Source organism: Rutidosis leptorrhynchoides, chromosome 3, assembly GCF_046630445.1.
Source record: "Rutidosis leptorrhynchoides isolate AG116_Rl617_1_P2 chromosome 3, CSIRO_AGI_Rlap_v1, whole genome shotgun sequence".
In the NCBI taxonomy this organism is placed as follows: domain Eukaryota; kingdom Viridiplantae; phylum Streptophyta; class Magnoliopsida; order Asterales; family Asteraceae; genus Rutidosis; species Rutidosis leptorrhynchoides.
Genome location: NC_092335.1, coordinates 48,154,182 through 48,176,339, shown reverse-complemented (window position 1 = coordinate 48,176,339; position 22,158 = coordinate 48,154,182). Strand labels below are relative to the sequence as shown.

Sequence of the window (22,158 nt, the reverse complement as noted above, 5' to 3'; positions counted from 1 at the left end):
ATTATGTTAAAAATAAGCATGAAATTGATATATATAAATATTATTATCAATATTATTAAAATTATTATTATTATTATTATAATTATCATTAATAATACAATTATTATCAAATTCACTAAAATTAATATTATTGAAACTTATTATTACTTTTATTTTTATTATTATTATTATTATTATTATTATTATTATTATTATTATTATTATTATTATTATTATTATTAATAATAGTATTCTTATCCTTATTAAAAATAAATGATATTCTTAAAATTAATAATGGATTTATGTTGTTAAGTAATATTACAAAAGTTAATATGTTATATACACAGATATATATATACAGATATATATCATATCAGCTATATAATAACATACAAATACGTACAGATTGCATATATATATATATATATATATATATATATATATATATATATATATATATATATATATATATATATATATATATATATATATACAGGTATATAAATATATATACACATTATACGTACCTAAATACAGATTGGAAAAGGATTCAGTTTGCAATCGTTTTCATGCTATAAGAAATTTTGTTTGCTGTCAAAAACCAGTACAATTTGATTCCAAACAATCACAAGACAACAATTTTAGTTAGTAAATTCGTACGCCCTTTTTATTTCTTTATTTTTTTCTTCTGTTTCTGATTGCAAGTGAATCGAATCAATTAAGCTATCAAACAAAGTCCAATTGTGTCAAATGATCTGTAATATTAACATTTATCCTCCATATAACTATCTGCTATCACATTTTCGATTAAAACATTGAAATTAAAAATCAATTTTTAAGAAAAAGAAGGAAACGTGCTCTGTTCTTCAACTTTTGAGTCAAGTATCAAATTAGAATAAATTTTCAAAATGTGTTAATGCTATCTTGTTAGGAATCCTTCATTTAAACTGCATACGAATTCTCAAGGTCCAATTTTAATTATCGACTTCTAATTGACGAGTCAAAGTTATTTTTCAAAAAGTCAACCTTGTTGTTCATAGAGAAATTCGAACTATGTTTGGTGTTTTTCGATCAATTAAGGATTCAGAAAGCTTTTAAGGCTGATTTAGAGTATACTTCATGTTGTGATTACAACCTAAAATGATCTAGAATTCAAAAACCAATTTTTAGTGTTCATCGTGTTCATACAGATACAAATCTTAGTTTGTTTTATTTTTTATTTTTTTTATTTTTCTGTCTCATCTGGTAATTCAAATCCTCCCAACTAATAATTTTACTTCTTTTAAAAGATATAAAATCTAGTTAATCCAATTGTTATGATGGGATTGAGTCGACTGGTTCTTTGTGAAGAAGGAGATATAGAACAGAAAACGATATAGAATAAATAGAAATAAAAGAGGGATAAAAACAGAAAGACAAACCAGTTCAGACGGTTAAGGGGTGTATTGGGTTTACAAGAGGTCACGAGATCGAGCTGTGCAGTTGCCTGTTTTTTTTAAAACCTATTCTAAAGGTAGCCTTATATTCTTTTTATTATTATTATTATTATTATTATTATTATTATTATTATTATTATTATTATTATTATTGCTATTGATATTGTCATTGTAATTATTATTGTTATTGTTATTATTATTATTATTATTATTAGTAGTACTATTAATATTAAGTAATTGTATTATTACCAATAGCATTATTATTATTATTAAGTATTATGAATATCATAATTATTATTAGTATCACCATTAGTATTATTATTATTGTTATTAGTATTAATATTATAATTATTAACATTATTATTAATAATATATGTATTATGATAAAATTCTCATTTATTGTGATTATAAATACAAGTATGAAAATTATTATTATTATCACTAATAGTTGTATTATTATTATTATTATTATTATTATTATTATTATTATTATTATTATTATTATTATGATTAGAATTATTATTATTATTATGAAAATAATACAAGTTATCATTAATCTCATTAATATTAGTATTAGTATCACTTTTATAACTATTAGTATTATTATTATTACTGTTAACCAAATGTATCATTATTAACAATATCATTATTCTTATTAATATTATCATTTTTAATAAAGTTATTATTATTATTATTAGTAAATCATTAATATCATAACTATCATAAACAATAAAATTAATATTTTTACATGTATTATTATTAATATCATTGTTATTATCACTAATAGAGTTATTATTAACATGAGTATATTATTAATGTTATTATCATTATTTTTACTAATATTAACTTAGTATAATTAGAACTACTGTTTTGATAAACAAATGAAATACATAATTATATATATATTTAACACATATAACATAACAAAATTTAATATTTTTATATACAAAATGAGCATATATATATATATATATATATATATATATATATATATATATATATATATATATTATTAACATAAAAATGATATAACTAATACATTTATATATATATATATATATATAAATATATATATATATGTGTGTGTGTGTGTGTGTGTGTGTGTGTGTGTGTGTTCAATTACAACTATGAATATTAATAAATATACAAATGATATAGGTTCGTGAATCCGAGGTCAACCCTGCATTGTTCAATATAGTCATATGTATTTTTACTACAAAATACAGTATGGTAAGTTTCATTATTCCCCTTTTAAATGCTTTTGCAATATATATTTTTGGGACTGATAATACATGCGTTTTTATAACTGTTTTACGAAATAGACACAAGTACTTGAAACTACATTGTATGGTTGGATTACTATACCGAATATCGCCCCTTCAAGTATGGTAACCTAAGAATTAGGGAAATGGCCCCTAATTGACGCGAATCCTAAAGATAGACCTATGGGCCTTACAAACCCCATTCTGGAATTTGGAATGCTTTAGTACTTCGATTTAAATGGTGATTGCGATTGCCAATATTTATGGCATACTTGCGAGTATGCGGGGATATTCTATATGCATTATGTTAATGTCGGTTACCAGGTGTTCATCATACGAATGAATTTTTATACACTTGTGAGTGTAATGTTATTTATGAAAAATGAAATCTTGTGGTCTATTAAAATGATGGAAATGAATGTTTATGATAAACTAATGAACTCACCAACCTTTTAGTTGACACTTTAAAGCATGTTTATTCTCAGGTATGAAAGAAATCTTCCGCTGTGCATTTGTTCATATTAGAGATATTACTTGGAGTCATTCATGACATATTTCAAAAGACGTTGCATTCGAGTCGTCGAGTTCATCAAGATTATTATTAACTCAATTATAGTTGGATATATTATGAAATGGTATGCATGCCGTCAACTTTCGATGTAAAGAAAGTATGTCTTTTAAAAACGAATGCAATGTTTGTAAAATGTATCATATAGAGGCCAAGTACCTCGCAATGAAATCAACTATTGTGATTCGTTTATAATGTATATGAACGGGGCATTTCACGCATCATTGAGGTAAATGGTCATGAGTACACTAAAGGCTATTACCTAGCTGACGGTATATATCCCGACTGGGCTATTCTACTCAAAGGTTTTTCGTGTTCGACAAATGAGCCAAGGATTAAGTTTAATAGGTTTCAAGCTAGTGTCCAAAAGGATATAGTGGGGCCATTTGGGGTTCTTCAAGGTAGGTTTCATATTTTAAGGATAGCAGCACACTACGTCGGTAAACAGGATGCGAAGAGTTATGGAATGATGTGTCATATTACATAATATGATTTTAGAAGATAACGGGTTTGCGTTTAGTGATTGGAAGGAAAAAATTCATTAACGACGAAATGGAGAATCGTTCCGAACGTATCAGTCTTAGAGGACGGGATCAAGACATTATCATCCGAGAGATACGGGATAGGGCGGTGCACGAATAACTAACCGATGATCTAGTCGAGCATATTTGGAACCTTCCGTCGACATTCCGCTCTATGCATTATTTTATTATTATTATTATTATTATTATTATTATTATTATTATTATTATTATTATTATTATTATTATTATTATTATTATTATTATTTTATGAAATCTCTATGTTTTAGATGTTTAGTTTATTTAATAATTAAAATATTATGTAATTGTTAAATTTTATGTATCGTTGATTTATTATGAAAAATTAATTTATGACTTTTTATATTTTATATGTATTTTATTTTATGTAATACATTTTTTAGTTATAGTTAATCAAAAGAAAATAAAAAACTGATGGACCCTACTCGAATTTGACACAAAATATGACACAAGGGTTAATGTGGGTCAAAATAACACAAGGGTTAATGTGGGTCAAAATAAGACATTGTCACGTCACATGAAAATTGCACTTTTTGGTTAAAAAGTGCACTGTCTGCCTGTAACGTCACGGGCAGGGTTAATGGTGGTCTAATAAACCAAAGAAAAAACAAGACACCACCATGAAACGCCGGAAGAACTTATCAATCCTTGGGTCTCGCCTTCGTCAACTTTCCATCTGGTCATCGACCGTCTCTCGCAAAAAAAAATTCTCAGAACGGTTCTCGATTTTATATAAAACATTAGAGGACCCGTCTCCAACTAAAAAAGTCGTCTGAAAAAATATATGTTTGAAAAACAACGGAGATATTAAGATATATACCGGTCATTCTTTTAAGGATAAAAAAAACAGTGAGGAGTAATATTGTTTGAGAAGTAGAAGTGTATTATTATACTTCAAAATCAAATCTTCTTTATGGAGATTTATGTTGCACCCAGTAAATGATTGTTTTAGTTCCAATTCCACAAACAAAAGCAATGAGTTTTGGATGACATTATGGTAATAATGCACTAATGGCAAGTGGGTATCAATAATTCACCCATTAACCAACGAGCTTCTAGCTTAGTGGTACCCGATGCCTTTGATCCCTGGGCTCACAGTGGGGAAAGCTTTGACCATTAAAGGCGCAAGTTCGATTCTCAGTCTGGGCGCCCCGCATGGAATTATTTTCCCCTCCGGGGGGGGGGGGGGGGGGAATATGTGAAGTGCTTCGGGGGACTAGCTAGTTAGGGTAAAGATCGCCTTGCCGTCACTGTGGTACCTGGGAGGAGGTGCTTTTCCGGCACAGGTCCCTTTCGGGGTGGGATTGGTGGGTGCTACGGCACACAGAGTTAGCGTGTCTCTGCCAATATACACGTTTTGACCAATAATTCACCCATTATTACTATTATCATTATCATTCGTATTTAAAGATGGAATTGATCGGATATAAATCCAGTGCCATATCCAAATTCTTATAGTTCATTCATTCATGTATCCATATACTTTTAATTACATTTCATTCATCTAACATTAATATTGAATGGATAAAACGAGTTAGTGATATCGATTAGCTATTTAAGACAATGTTAAAATATTTTGTAACATGTAGTATAAATAAAAACGTAATGTAATAAAGATATATATGCAAGACATTATGAATGTCTAACCAGAAGTGTGTAATATTTGACGTCAATATAACATAATTTGTTATAGCTACTACTAATATAGATTTTAACAAATATAAATGTAGAATCTCAATATTTATTTGAATAAAAATAATTATATTTTATTGTAATGTATCCCAATTATGAATTCACTAAATGCATAGAAGCAAAATTTGAAATGTGTATACATACATGAGTTGTAATCTCTTACATCCATAAATTTGCTTGAAAACAAAGGGACCAATGAGAACGCGACATGTGGCGCGAAAATCACATGTGATTGGAAAAAAAAAATTCGAAAATTTTTTTTTTTTCAAGTTTTTTTTTTCGAATTTTTTTCTCGAAATTTTTTTTTCGAATTTTAAAAAAAAAAAATCATATGTGATTATGCATGTCAATCACATGTGATTGTAAACCCAATCACATGTGATTATGCATGGCAAATCCAATCACATGTAATTATACAATTCAATCACATGTGATTGTGCAGGTAAATCACATGTAATTGTAAAAAAAAAAAAATTAAAAAAAAAAATTTTTAAAATTTCGGAAAAAAAAATTTTGAAATTTTTTTTTTTTCAATCACATTTGATTTTCGCGACACATGTCGCGCTCTCATTGATCCCTTGAATCTCAACTTAATTTATGGACTCAAATGAATATTCCTCATACATACATATCTGTTTGTCAGAAGTTACAAATAAAAAATACTGAAAATAAGAGTATTAGAAACATTTAAAATAAGTGTATGTATATGTATATATATATATATATATATATATATATATATATATATATATATATATATATATATATATATATAGGGGCAGGATCAATGAGGAAGTAATCAATCGGGGGGAAGCGGGAGAAGTAAATTTTTTTTTTTTTTTTCGTTTTTTTTGGAATTTTTTTTTTCTGGCATCAAGATCACACGAAAATATGAACATTTAGAAGAGACACTTCGTGATGAATGTTATTATTTAGGCGGGAAAACGATCGACAAAAATAACATTCAAGATAATATTGTTCGTGAAGAATATGAACGTTTTTTTCTTCATGTTTTGTGAAGTAAAATTTAGCCCGATTTAGAGTTTAGGGTTTAGGGTTTATTCCATAAACCCAAAACACCAAACCCTAAACCCTAAACCCTAAACTCTAAACCGTTCGTGTTAAAAAACTCAATCTAAATCCTGAATCTAAACCCTAAATCTAAACCCTAAACCCTAAATTTCTAAACCCTAATGTCTAACCCCTATAAACCCTAATATCTAAACCCCAATAGCTAAAACCTCAATATACGCTCGAAAAACACGATAATTGTTATATATTACTTCTTCGAGCGTTTTCCCGCCAAAATAAAAACATTTATTACAAAGTGTCTCTACTAAATGTTCATATTTTCATCTCATCTATAATGTTCGTGAACAAAGTTTTTTCAAAAAACGAAAAGAAAAAAAAAAGTTTTTGCTTCCCCCGATTGATTACTTCTCTCTTGATCCTACCACTATATATATATATATATATATATATATATATATATATATATATATATATATATATATATATATATATATATATATATATCGTTAAGCACGTGAATTCGAGTGACCTTTCATAGATCGAGTTTGTTGCAACTCCTTTGATAGACTTTGTTATAATATCGAAAATGTAATTTAATTTTAAAGGACATAAATAAAGAAAAAAAAGTTGATAACTAAAAGGTTATTCATGTACTTTTGTTAATTAAAACTTAGGATCTTTTTAAAAGTTGCTTCAACTAGCATTGCATTTATATGTGGTGGTGGTGGTGGTGGTGGTGGTGTATTTGAAACATAAAGTTACTACTTCGATCAAAATTGAAAGCTAAATAAGAAGTCGGATAATTCCATTTCAAATAGGCCCTTAAAAGTGAAATTTCAACAATTCAACTTCAGCTTACTACTTTAGTTTTAATCATTTTCTATAATAATCAAAGATATTGTGGAATTTAGACGACTCGTGAAAAACTTCCAATATGGAAACCACATGAAATTGGTAATGAATGTCAACACCATACCTTGTACATGATCGATTTAAATCCACCAACATGTTCCTGCATATAATGATATAAGCTCATGAATTTCTAAGTACTCTAAAACCAATTGATAATATATAGAAGTTTCCTAAACTTATATCGAGCATACAATTTTTTAGCATCATTCACCGCTGCATCATACTTGAATTACTCAAACATAATATATAATTATATCTTTATTTTTCATATAAACTTAACAACAAAAACATTACAATTATGGCTATGGTGACTATCATTCCAACTCCATTAGTCACCTTGATTTCCAATAGCCTGTCTACCGGCTGCCTGCATATCGGGCACCTATTCGTCTGAAACCTCAACACTTTCGCACATCCACTGCACATACACTGAAACCAAAACATACAAACTTCGTAAACCTTTTTAGGGTATATAACAAAAGATATATACAGGTGTGTTTATAGCAAAAGTTAGTACCATGTGACGGCAAGGTAGGACCGTAGTGTCTCGAGGTTCCGATAAACAAATAACACATTCTTTACCAGGATCGTTCACATCAACTTCAGCACCATCGATTGAATTACCGATTCCATATATCTCCTGCAACTCATACCTCATCTCGTTCACCCACAATATCTGTTTCAACACCCTAACCTGATATTCACCTTTTTCTTTCTCGAAAACTGCCTGAGTTATTTGCGAATTAGTAGCACCTGGAATCATATTTCCGTCTTCCGATACAGATGGAGTAGCTTCTGCTTTTATTGCTAAAGGATAAACCCCTGTATCACTCACTCCAAATAGTTCTGATTCATCAAACATCGAAAAGTCTATACCAGTTCCTGACTCTTGCCTGAACTTTTGTCCCAAACCTTGTTGAAATTCAACTGTAATTGGTGGAGTTATGTCTTCTTTTGTTGTAGTCATGTTACACTCTTCACCCTCTTTTGCAAAAAAATAAAGTGAAATGCTGCAACAACAGCATCGAATGATGTACAAACTCAGTTCTCTTGCCTGATATAGTTAACTTAAAACTTTAATTTGACAACAATTTGATGTACAAACTCCACATAATGTGAAATTAACACAAAATATGGTCCCATATTATCACTCCATGTCAACAATGCACAAAGGAACTCATTATTTGCTTGTTTCTATCTTATCCTAAAACTGATAATCACTACTTTAATCATCCAGTCATCCACATAACAAAGCATAATGGTAGTAACCTTTTTCAAAACATCATATTTCCATTAAAAAAAAGTTGACCAAAATATCCACAGTTCACTCTAATGCAAATTACAGATTTACCCCAAAACACAAAATATCTACAGTTACATCTACAAGATGCAAACTTTAACATAATTGAGAAGGTATTAACAATAAAATATAAAAATAAATTTGTTACCTGCCAGAAACAGTAGCATCATAAGTAAACACAACAAGAAATTTTCCAGGATTTTGCTCATCAGGCTCTATTTTTAAAGTTTCTTTTTTGAGATTAACATCAATTCTAATAGTAATAGCTTTTTGATGATCAACATAAGGTGTGGGTGGGTGCATCACTGGCCCACATGGGTACCTTCCACCGACCCACGCCTGGGCCGCTGGGTCTATCGGCACACGGTGGTGGTGATCATACGGTGCGGGCAACGGTGGCGCAGCAGGCGCCGGCGGGTAGTACGCTGGGGTGGGGTATCGATAATAAGGTGTTGAATTTGTGAGAGGATTAGGGTTAGGGTTTGGGTATTGATTAGAAGGGTACGGTGTAGCTGCGGCGAATACGTACTGATTAGCGTTGATCTCCGGTTGTGGTTGTTGGGGTGGTGGCGGTGTTGGGTGGTTTTGATTGTTGCCACGGCGGTTTCCGCCGTGTCTACGGCGGCCGTTGGAACTATTACTTCCGACATTACCCATTAGCCAAAATTAACTCTTGATTGTGATAAAATTGTGGGATTGGAACAAAATTGAAGGTTGATCAAATAGGTAAAAAGAACTGGTGAAAATTAGGTTGTCTTTTATGTTTTTTTTTTTATTTAGTAAAGAATAAAAATATAATATTTTTATGCTGTATCAAGATACATCATATCATTATGAAGATGAAATTGAGAGAAAAAGTAAGTAGATGGGTGAAATTTGATGGTGGTGTGTATTTGTGTGTATTTGTGTGTGATAGGGGATCAAGGGGAGTGGGAGTGATTGTCACGTAAAGAAGCTCCACTATGAAACAGAACAAGCTTATACGAGTACATAAACATAATATTTTATTTGTTCATATTTAGCACATTCTAAATTAAATACTTGGCAAAAGGTTTAATCTGGCGGGTAAACCCTGACCCCGTGTGTCTTTGGCACCTATACCGCCCACCCAGTAAAGGCTAAGTATACCGTGTAAGACACCTCCCCCCAGTATCCAGCGAGAACTTGCAGGCCGAATATCGCCCCCGGAGGGATTCGAACCTGCACCTCATATTTGGCAAAGGGTATATTCTCGTGGGTCCAGGGTTCACAGGTGACTGGTACCACTGAAGCACTGCTTCGTTCCCTACGGAAGTCATTGCCAAATTTGGAAATATTTTGTCAGACTATTGACTAGTGATATTGAGGGACGTGTTATAAAAATTAAATTGGATGTTAATTTTATTATTATTATAGATATTGTATAGTAGATTTTTTGAGTATAAATATGTGTGTTATGAGTTTATAAAATACACACTAAATATATTCTCTCATATTCTCTCTATATACTTATTAGTAGTCTACAGTCAAGAACTATGCCACTAAAGGTAGTTATAAGCCTACTGAATTATAACACGTTATCAGCACGAAGTGCTCATCTAAGCAAGCACACGTCACTAATCAATGTAAGAAATTATCTAACTTTTATTAACTTCACTAACATTTATATTTATGTTATTTAAGTTATATATGGTCGGTTATACCGCCTGAATTATATTTCTGTAATCTAACTTTTATTAACTTCACAAACATTTATATTTATGTTATTTAAGTTATATATGGTCGGTTATACCGCCTGAATTATATTTCTGTAATCTAACTTTTATTAACTTCACTAACATTTATATTTATGTTATTTAAGTTATATATGGTCGGTTCTACCGCCTGAATTATATTTTCTGTAATCTAACTCTTATTAACTTCACTAACATTTATATTTATGTTAATAAGACCTCATGATTGTACGCAACACGTCATTTGACAACACGGTACTTTATGTACGCAACACGTCATTTGACAACACGGTACCATGGGTCGAGATTAATTCCGATCAATACGAATACGATGGGGTCTTTATATGTTATCTAACATTTATGATTACTTATGCAATTAATCATTATTTATTTCATGCATACTAATGTTTATTCTTAAATTTATAATCTTAAAAGTTAAAATAAGAAAAGGTAGTTTGTATTTTTATTAAAAGTAAATCTTAAAAGTTAAAATAAGAAAAAGTAGTTTTTATTTTTATTAAAAGTAAATCTTAAAAGTTAAAATAAGAAAAGTAGTTTGTATTTTTATTAAAAGTAAATCTTAAAAGTTAAAATAAAAAAAAGTAGTTTGTATTTTTATTAAAAGTAAATCTTAAAAGTTAAAAAAAGAAAAAGTAGTTTTTATTTTTATTAAAAGTAAATCTTAAAAGTTAAAATAAGAAAGGAACATAAGTTCCTAATATATTCCTTTTTTTTTGTTAACTGAATATGTAAACGATTAGTCAGCCTATAAAATTGGTATAATATGATTTATATTTTATTTGATAATATGAAGCAGGTTATGAAATCAAAAGTTGTGTATACCAAAACTCTACCTAAGTTGTTGAATATATTTTATTATTATAATATATATGTAGTCGTAAACTGGATATTTCTCGTTTGAGTTATTAACACATTAGATCTATGAAGTAATTAAATAGTTGTGAATATTATTTTATTCCAAAAAGAAGAAATATATATATATATATATATATATATATATATATATATATATATATATATATATATATATATATATATATATATATATATATATATATTGCAATACTATGATCTGCTACTCTCATGATATCATATTGTGGTATACTGTTTTAACTTGTATGATTGTATAAACCGACTACATATGAGCATGTTATAGAACATATTTGTGTCTAGTTATCTTCGGATAGAATAACTATTTTTGAGTTTTATGCATGATGAATATAATCATTGATTTACGTTTTGTATTGACTATGAATATTCTATTTATGGAATGAATATTGATGAATCATAATCATGATTTTTTAAGACAAAGTATACTTGGTGTATTTGATGTATGCATCAAGTAATTTTATACTTATATATGTATATATGTATATATTGTGATTATATATGCTACATGGTTATGGTTGCTACCTTGTAAGTTTTTAATTGGTCTAACATGAAACTTGGAAAAAGTGGTTATATTAATTTGTTATATCATGACCTATGCTATTATTAATCTAATTGATTAATAAGTTAGTGGATTAGATTGGCATATTATTTTGTGATCGGTGTACTCTTTTAAACTCTCGCCATATACATGATTATATGTGCTATAAGCTGATGCAATTTAATTTTTTTTTAAATCACGATAAATTGCATGTTGGATTATTTTAATATTTAATGCATAATTGATAATCATCATGATCTTTTAAGATTAGAAATATATTTGATCTGTACATAAATTAGTTGTATACTTAATATGCATATATTTCAAGTGAATATAATTCACAGACCTTTGATATATTAGATCGATTTACATGGTAATTTAATATTTGAAATGTTACCTTATATTTGATATATATTATTTTATGAAAAAAAAAAAAAATTATGTGGAGTCCAGTTTTATGATGATTAATTGGGCTTATCATGACTATTGCTACTAGGTTATTAGTACGATTGTTGAGTCGCTTTCTAATGCGGTTCTTTCTCAGATTGTAACTTGTTTGCAGATAATGGTAACATACACACTATGATCAAATCTAAGAAATATTTCATTGATTTAAATCAAATGAAGGAATTATAAATACTATATCAGATCTTGCAAACTTGATATAAGGAACGGAAAAGGCAAAAATTCATATTACCAAATGGTAAAAATTTTCTGATAAACAATGCCTTGTTTTCTCAAAATCAAAGAGAAATTAATTGAGTTTCTCTGATATATATATATATATATATATATATATATATATATATATATATATATATATATATCATAATGGATATGATTATCAGTAAATGATAACAGATAATGAGAAATATCTATGTAGCACCGAAAAGCGCATATGATGAAAAGCGCGTATATGATTAAAAGCGCATATGATAAAAAACGCATATGATGAAAAGCGCATATGATGAAAAGCGCAACGCATATGATTAAAAGTGCATAGGTGATTAATGAAAAGCACATTGAGAAAGAATCACCAATATTTCTTGAAATAATTCAAGGGAATATATATGGACCAATTCATCCATCATGTGGACCATTTTGATATTTCATGATTCTAATAGACGCATCTAGCGGATGGTCTCATGTTTGTGTGTTATCAAGCCGTAATATGGCATTTGCAAAGTTTTTTGCACAAATTATTAAATTGAGAACACATTATTCTGATTACATCATTAAAAGGATGAGACTTGATAATGCTGGTGAGTTAACATCTCAAGTATTGAATGATTATTATATGTCTACAGGGATTGTTGTTGAACATCCAGTTACTCATGTGCATATACAAAATTGGTTTAGCTAAATCAATAGATAAACGCTTGCAGCTAATAACTAGACAATTGGAAATGAGTACAAAACTCTCAATATTTATATGGGGACATGTAAAATTACATGATGCGACATTAATTCGCATTAAACCAAGTGCAAGTCATAAATATTCTCCATTACCAACTTAATTTTGGTCGAGAGCCAAATATTTTCCATCTTAGAACATTTGGTTGTGCAGTGTATTTTTAATTGCACCACCACAATAAATGATTCCTCAAAGAATGATGGAAATATATGTTGGATATGAAACATCTTCAATCATAAGATATATTGAACCCATGACGGGTGATGTTTTACAGCACATTTTGCTGATTGTCACTTTAATGAAACATTGTTCCCTATATTAGGGGGAGAAATGAAAAATAAATAAAAAGATGCTTCATTATGTGAACATCAATTAAGGTATATAGAACTCGCACAAAAGAATGCGAAACGAAAGTTCAAAAATAATGCATATGCAAGAACTTGCAAATTAATTACTTTATGCATTTAAAGATACAAAAAGAGTGACTAAATCATATATACCAGCAGTAAATGCTTAAGCTAGAATTGAAATTCCAAAAGCTGGCAATAATGTCACTCATGAGTCTTCGCCACGTCTGAAACGTGGAAGACAAATTGGTTCCAAAGATAAAAATCCTAGAAAAGAAAAATCAGCTGATAATGAGGTAAAAAAAAGTGTTCAAGAAGAACCACAAATCAATATTCCTTCTGCAGAGGATATTGATAAATGTAAATACATAAATTGCAATAAATTATGCAATATTATGTAACCGAAATGAAATGAAAAATCATGATGAGATATTTTCATATAATGTTACAATGACATCATGAATAAAGATGATGACCTGGAACCAAAATCTGTCGTTGAATATCAAAATAGACATGATTGAGCTCAACAGAAAGGAGCAATACGAGCTGAATTAGAATCACTCAATAAAAGAAAAGTTTTCGGATCAATCGTTATCACTTTTAAAGATGTGAAACTTATGGGATATAAATGAATTTTTATCCGAAAAATAAATGTGCAAATGAAGATACAAGGCAAAACTAGACTTGTAACTCAAGGTTTCCTACAAAGACCAGAAATGAATTATGAGGAAAACTTATCCTTATGTAATGGATACAATTACTTATTAGATACTTAATCAACCTGTAGTTACTTAAATGCATCTCATGGATGTTGTTACTACTTATCTATATGGATCACTTGATAGTGATATATATGAATATACCTGAAGGGTTTAAGGTATCAGAAAAATCTAACGCAAAACCTAAAGAAATGTATTCCATTGAATCACAAAGATTTTTATATGGGTTGATACAATAGTATAACGGATTAAGTGATTACTTGATAAGAAAAGTGTATACATATAAACTTATTTGCACATGTGTTTTAATTATGAAAACAATGACCAGATATATATCGTAGTTATTTATGTCAATGGTCTTAACATCATAGGTACAAATAAAGAGATCCATGAAGCCATTCAACTTCTAAAGAAAGAATTTGAAATGAAAGATCTCGGAAAAACCAAGTATTGCCTTGGTTTACAAATTGAACATATGCCTAATGGTTTACTTGTACATCAAACAACATATACTGAAAAGATTTTAAAACGTTTTAATATGGACAAGGCAAAACCATTAAGTACTCCTATGGTTGTTAGATCACTTAATGTTGACACTGATCCATTTCGTCCCTGTGAAGATCATGAAGATATCCTAGGATCAGAAGTACCATATCTTAGTGCAATTGGAGCTCTTATGTATCTTACAAATTATACAAGACCTGACATTTCTTTTGCAGTTAATTTGTTGGCAAGGTTCAGCTCAGCTCCTACCAAAAGACACTGGAATGCAATCAAACACATATTTCGATACCTTCGAGGAACTACTGATTTTGGATTATTTTATTCTAACGAATCGAAATAAGATTTGGTTGGTTATGCAGATGCAGGTTATTTATCTGATCCACATAAAGCTAAATCTCAAAATGGATATGTATTCCTAAATGGAGGTACCGCAATATCATGGCGTTCTCAAAAACAAACACTTGTTGCAACATCATCAAATCATGCCGAAGTGATTGCATTACATGAAGCTACTCGGGAATGTTTTTGGTTGAGATCAATGACACAACTCATTACTGATTCTTGTGGACTAGAACGCGATAAAAGTCCAACAACTATCTATGAAGATAATGTAGCTTGCATAACACAGATGAAAGAAGGGTATATCAAAAGTAACCGAACAAAACACATACCTCCTAGATTCTTCTCATACACTTAAAATCTCATTAAGGACAACCAGATTGAAATGAGATATGTTCAGTCCAGCAAAAACTCTGCTGACCTTTTCACCAAAGCACTTCCAACTGCTATTTTCAGAACACACATTCATAATATTGGCATGAGGCATGTTCAGAAGATGTAACAATTCAGGCGTTGCCTACTTGAGGGGGAGTCAACTCCATGCTGCGCTCTTTTTCCCTTAGCTAAAGTTTTATCCCAATAGGTTTTCTTTAGCAAGGTTTTTAACGAGGCAGTACTAGTTATTCTCTAATAAAATTGTCATCCAAGGGGGAGTGTTATAAAAGTTAAATTGGATATTAATTTTATTATTATTATAGATATTGTATAGTAGATTTTTTGAGTATAAATATGTGTGTTATGAGTTTATAAAATACACACTAAATATATTCTCTCATATTCTCTCATATTCTCTCTATATACTTATTAGTAGTCTACAGTCAAGAACTAGGCCACTAAAGGTAGTTATAAGCCTACTGAATTATAACAGGACGCAATTTTTTTTCTTCTTTTTTTCATTTTTTTGAATTATTTTTTGCAGACATCAAAATCACACGAAAATATAAAGACACTTCGTGATGAATATTATTATTTAGGAGGAAAAACGATCGACAAAAATAAATTCAAGATAATATTGATCGTGAAGAATGTTAAAGTTTTTCTTCTTCATGTTTTGTGAAGTAAAATTTAGCCCGATTTAGAGTTTAAGATTTAGGGTTTAGTGAACCGTTCGTATTAAAAACTCAATATAAATTCTAAATCTAAACCCTAAATCTAAACTATAAACCCTAGATTTATAAACCCTAATATCTAAACCCTATAAACCCTAATATCTAAACTCCAATATCTAAAACCTCAACATACGCTCGAAAAACACGATAATTGTTATGTATTAATTCTTCGAGCGTTTTCCCCCGATTGGTTACTTCCCCCTTGATCCTACCACTTTATATATATAATGATCGAAAAGATCTGGTGATACACACAAACGACAATATTGAAAGGTCTCGCTCTGATCGTCATACAAAATGGACGATAACAGTGAAAGAGAGCGAGCACATTAAAAGTAAATGACAGTACAAACGGATAACCACCATCTAAAAATATATAAAACCGAGCACGTATGAAACACCGCAATCACCACAACTTGAAAGTCGCACAACAAAATGAACATCGGGCACTCCAGTAACACCTAACTAGAAGCCTGCAAATCAAAATAATCTCTCGTACCCGAAGAAACACATAACAAGTCCTAAACCAGAGAACCACAGGCTCGCGAGTAAGATGAAATCCCCCGAGACTGTTACTAATTTATTATTCATCATCAAGAATTACCTAAAATTCATTCTTTCTATTGCATGTAGACCCGTAAGGACAATGTAGACACAATATACATACAGTAAAACCTCTGTAATTTAATACTCGATAAATTAATATCCTCGATAAAATTAATATTTTGTCCGGTCCCAACTTGGGACTAGTATAAATTTGGACCCAATCGATAAAATAATAAGATAATAATTTTTTTGAAATCCAAATGTAAATATATTGGTTCCAGCGAAACTATAAATTAATAATTACTAAATTTTTTTTTAAATCCCAATATACATTGAACTTGACAAGTTCATTAATGTGTGAATGTACATACATGGAAATTTTGAAGGTCTTTGTTTATGTTTTATTCAAATAAGTAAAGTAAACGGACATAATAATTTCGAATGTCGAACCATTAATTTGAGACTTGCTCACAAATATAAGCCAATTTTTTAAATTGATAATTTATTAATTTATCGATATAATAATATCTTGCTAAATTAATAAAATATCCCGGTCCCAACATTATTAATTTATAGAGGTTTTACTATACATCGAACAAAAACATGTTGGGCTCGGTTGTCCAAGACCTTTATCTGTTTTTAAATTTTGGGCTGGGCTCGAGTGAGCTAGACTGTAAATTACCCACAAACAAACACAGGGTCAGGGAAAGTATTAGACCGTCGAACCTTTCACGCTCCAATCGGCAGTGGCTGCGCTTCTCTCAGCTCCGTCGTCTTCACCGGCCACTTATCCACTAAATCACAAGGTTAGATATAAAATTTATATTTGTTGTTGTAATCGTTTCAATTTATATCGCTTTGTGCCCTAAAACAGGTTCCGTTTTACCATTGTTAATAATTTAGGTTTTACTCGTTTAGGACATCATATTGTATTCTTTTTATCGGTTTACTTTAGAAAATTTATAATAAATAAAATGTTTTGTCAATTTACGTTTTACACCTCTTTAATTCAAGGTTTACATTATTATTCTTAATTGATTAGTGGTGAACGATTATATATTTGTATTGAAAGCTTGTAGTATATCTATTCCAAATTGATAAGTTGTTAAGTTCAGTTTGCATTGGCCTGGAGATGATGTGGCACAAAGTAATGTACACAGTTGTTCAAACATGTTTATTAACACAATGTATTTCTCTTTATTTTCAGATAAGGTGCAATGGCCATGCTTTTTAAGGTATTATCAGTTTCTTCTACTTTTAGCTGATGCTAAATTAGCCTTGCTCATATTACGTTACTGATCTGTTATTTCGGTTGTATTTAAAATGTGTGCGGTAATATAGTTGGTACTTCAAGCAGTCGTAATATATTGTAGCATTTCAGCTTAAAATCTAAACTTTCAAGCCTGAGGAACGTCAACTTAATTATACACGTTGGTTGATAAATGGCATTATACCATTTTGACTCTGCCTGTTATATACTTATATATATAATGTACGCTCTTCTGTTTATTGTTTCTGTCAGGATCCGAATAAGATATCAGCATACCGTGATAGAAGGTTTCCTGGAACGCAAGAAGAATATGAGCATGCACTTCAAACTTCAACGACTGTCTATATTGGCAACATGTCTTTCTATACTACTGAAGAGCAACTTTATGAGCTGTTTTCTCGAGCAGGAGAAATAAAAAAGATTGTCATGGGTTTGGATAAGAACACAAAAACGCCCTGTGGTTTTTGCTTTGTCATGTAATTTAAGGCTCATAATTATTTTGTCATTAACTGAAAGAAAAAAAAATTCATGTAGTCTTACTAGTTTTTACTTATGATATTAAAAGTTGACATTGAAAGTTTCTTGTTTTCAGGTACTACTCTAGGGAAGATACAGAAGATGCTGTGAAATACATAAGCGGGACTATTCTTGATGACCGTCCTATTCGTGTTGACTTTGACTGGGGATTCCAAGATGGAAGGCAATGGGGTCGTGGTCGAAGTGGTGGACAGGTGACCTACACACATTTACTGATTTACTCTAGTCTCTCTATTAGTTTACACTTTACCATTATTTAAATTCGTAATAATTTCTGTTTTTTTTTTTTTTTTTTTTTACCAGGTGAGGGATGAATATCGCACGGATTATGATCCTGATATCCTTATAAACTCTATATGTAAAGCCGCCTGTTTTAGTAATTGTTTGGAAAATCTTATCAAAAGTGCTTATCTAATAATTGCCTTTTGAAGTAAGCATTTTGGAATTAGCAACTCTAAACTGTTTATACAAAGTTGCTTGTTTTAATTAAAAATATCAAATGATTTGTTTGGATAAACATGTCTTAAACACTCTATAAACATCTTATGTGCTACGGTGCATATAAACACACAATAAGCAGATAAGCATTGTTTACATGCAATCCAAAATACACCCATAGTATTACATTATTGAAGGCATAAGTTCGGTATGCGTGCTATTTTAGCTGATAAAATAACACACCAGCTTTCTGAGACTAGTTTTTTTTTTTTTTTTTTTTTTATATGTTTTTGAATGTGAATTTGGAAAAGATAATAAGTTCTTTCAGTATTCCTTGACTGGTCAAACATAGAGGTGGTTATGGAAAATTGGTTCAGAAAGAGTTAGAAGAACAAAGGCAGGTAGTAGATTATGGGGTTGGATCGTTGGGATCTTTCCAGCCGCCTCCTATTGCTCATAGCAACTGTAAGTCCACAACTTGTCTATCATACTCTATTTACTACCTTTTATTGTATTTTGCTTGACTAGATACTACATCATGTAACAACTAACTTAAGAGCATCTTTTTGCCTTTGAAGCAATAGATAACTATACATGATAATTTTTTATTTATGCCATTACTTATTTTCATGTCCTGCAGACGGAAGACGTGGAGGTGGTCATGGTTATGGCGGATCCCACCGACATGGTAGAGGAGGAGGTAATACACAAACGTTACATTCTTTCATGAGATTTCATGTGTCTCTAGAAAATATTACATTAGTTTGAAATATCTATCCAATCCAATATTAGATTATCAGCGAAAGAGATACCGTGATGATGATCGCCGTGGACCGGATATTCCCAAGAGGAATTTCGAACATGAATCACGAAGAAACTCTGATCATGACTCCAGACAGGTAATGATTCTCAATTCCCTATACAATAATTACACAAGGTCTGGTTGATGTCATTTTGTTGTCAAAGTGTGTGTGTCTCACTTAGATTAAAGAATTCAAAGTTATAATCACTCATATACGATCATGATATGATTTCAGCAGGAGAAAAATCCACGTTTCCGTGAGCGCGGCGACTCAGATGAAGAGGAAGATGACAGGAAACGGCAGAAGTAACTAAGTTGTCATCATTCTGGGTATATCTATGAAAACATTTCCTTTCTGTACAATGTTGTTGTTACGATTTATTTACTGAAACAATAGTTTGAAAAGTTCTAGCAAAAGAAAGATGAACTTCTAGTATTTTGTTTTGATTAATGCTTAACTGTCTGGGTTCATATATGAGCATATACATACCAAAAGAAAGATGGACTCCTAGTATCATGGTGTCATTGGTGGTCTATTGGAAAAAAGAAAAAAAAAAATGCCTAAAATTGACTCCAATAATAAGACAATTATGGCTAGAATTTATGTTTTGCAAAGCATGGTCTAGCCGGGAGAAATTCATTGGTTTGATTGATTTGTTGTTGTGGTTGTGATTTTGGGACTATTTAGTTGCGGCTTTGGGTGATTTCCTAGTTTAGGCTTTGTTTGTGGTTTGCAGTGGTTGCATTCGACAGTCTTGCTAATTTTGTACTCCGTATAGTTTAGGTTTTTAATGGTGTTTGGTCGGCGATTTGACAGTGAGGTGATTTGGACGTTTCTACTGGTTTGCTTTGTTGGTCGCACTTGTACTATCTCACTTGTTTACCATCCTCACCTACAATATTTTAATACTGTGACATTTTCATGTCTTAATCAGATAGTCACAAATTAATCACCATCATATTAGGCGAATTAGGAAGTGATGAAGATCTGGATTCGCGGAATTCATGAACGAGACTTTGATTGTCTTATGTGTCATTGTCAACTGTTTGTGGAGTGTTAGCATTAGTTACAATGATAATGATAATGATAATGATAATGATAATGATAATGTCGTCTAGGTCAATAGATCTGAAACTTATTGTTCATAGTTTATCAACTTTTATACTCGTATAATTTTGGATCTTTCAATCTATTATCATTTAGTTCTTGTTTTTTGAAAGAAAAAAAAAATTAAAAATCTTTTGGATAAAAGAAGCTAAATGGCATGCTACAATTTTAACGACACCATTGAGCACCATTTGCATTAATTTCAAGTTTTAATTCTTTTATTGTTTTCTTTTAAACAAAATAGAAGTATAAATGTGCCGCGTCGTGATCAACTATATTCGATCTCGGATAGGCTCGAGCACAGTTAGGTTCGAGCTCTTCGTTTAAGTTTTGAATTCGAACTCAGCTTGTTTAGAGTCTAATTGTTACGCTAATTTTACCTTCTATTTTCTCAAGAATACCGAAAACCTCCGTTACTATTACTTGTACTCTTAATAGAAATATTGTAGGTGAGTATGGTGAACCTATGTCTCATCAATATGTGTACATGTATAATGAAAAAGAGAAAAATCAAATAAAATAATTTTGAAACAATACCCCTTAAAGAATCTCGATAACGCCCCACTAGCAACATTTTGGCATTGTGTTTCAAACAAATCCGACCAGAACGCCCCATTACAATGGTCTTGTGGAGGGATTGTGGATTGTGAATGGATTGAACAAGGCAATGATTCAAACCGACTGATTCAAATGTTGGTTGCCCTTTGACCAATTCTATTTCTATATATTATTATTTGTCAATCAACAAAGAATTCAGGAATCTCCCCTTCAAAACAAATCTAAGCGAGAGAAACATGAAATGGTCAAGGTCTGACTCTTTTTTGTTGGGTCTAAGATCAACAACATAAATGAAGGTATTCGAAAAGTAATGATTTGTCTGGCGTAATCAACTTTTTGTTTATTATTGAATGAATTAATAATTAATTAATAATTAATATTAATATTAATAATTAATAATTTATACTAAAATTATACTAAACTATTTAGGACCATTGGCAATGATTTTTGGTCTGAACAATTAGATTATACATCATGCTCTTAGAGTTAGGATTATGGGTCTATCATCCTATACACTTCTATGAAACGATGCCAACCACAGAAAAATGGGCAATCACCTTATCG

General features: G+C 30.4%; 2 protein-coding genes across 3 annotated transcripts; one reads left to right on the top strand and one right to left on the bottom strand.

Moving 5' to 3' along the window:
- Positions 1–7,589: 7,589 nt before the first annotated feature.
- LOC139896071 (probable E3 ubiquitin-protein ligase LUL2) lies at positions 7,590–9,676 on the bottom strand. The gene is made up of 3 exons (XM_071878650.1): positions 8,890–9,676; positions 7,959–8,451; positions 7,590–7,870 (listed from the first exon to the last, which is right to left on the bottom strand). Exons 1-3 carry the CDS (start codon positions 9,396–9,398, stop codon positions 7,700–7,702), a joined length of 1,173 nt encoding a protein of 390 aa, XP_071734751.1. The 5' UTR covers positions 9,399–9,676; the 3' UTR covers positions 7,590–7,699.
- Positions 9,677–17,563: 7,887 nt separating this feature from the next.
- LOC139896070 (nuclear cap-binding protein subunit 2-like) lies at positions 17,564–20,422 on the top strand. 2 transcript variants are annotated; one of them, XM_071878649.1, is made up of 9 exons: positions 17,564–17,687; positions 18,089–18,116; positions 18,404–18,627; positions 18,744–18,882; positions 18,992–19,028; positions 19,478–19,591; positions 19,767–19,826; positions 19,919–20,025; positions 20,167–20,422. In XM_071878649.1, exons 2-9 carry the CDS (start codon positions 18,099–18,101, stop codon positions 20,236–20,238), a joined length of 771 nt encoding a protein of 256 aa, XP_071734750.1. In that variant the 5' UTR covers positions 17,564–17,687; positions 18,089–18,098; the 3' UTR covers positions 20,239–20,422. The 2 variants fall into 2 exon arrangements, with proteins under 2 accessions (XP_071734750.1, XP_071734749.1); XM_071878648.1 differs by having other exon boundaries at positions 20,164–20,419.
- The last annotated feature ends 1,736 nt before the right edge of the window (positions 20,423–22,158 follow it).

Coding starts and splice junctions, on each gene's coding strand:
- LOC139896071 (XM_071878650.1), bottom strand. CDS start 9,398: ATGGGTAATGTCGGAAGTAATAGTTCCAACGGCCGCCGTAGACACGGC. Junction 8,452..8,889: donor GATGCTACTGTTTCTGGCAG/GTAACAAATTTA, acceptor CTGTTGTTGCAG/CATTTCACTTTATTTTTTTG. Junction 7,871..7,958: donor TCCTACCTTGCCGTCACATG/GTACTAACTTTT, acceptor TTTTGGTTTCAG/TGTATGTGCAGTGGATGTGC.
- LOC139896070 (XM_071878648.1), top strand. Junction 19,029..19,477: donor CACGGATTATGATCCTGATA/TCCTTATAAACT, acceptor TGGTCAAACATA/GAGGTGGTTATGGAAAATTG. Junction 19,592..19,766: donor TCCTATTGCTCATAGCAACT/GTAAGTCCACAA, acceptor CATGTCCTGCAG/ACGGAAGACGTGGAGGTGGT.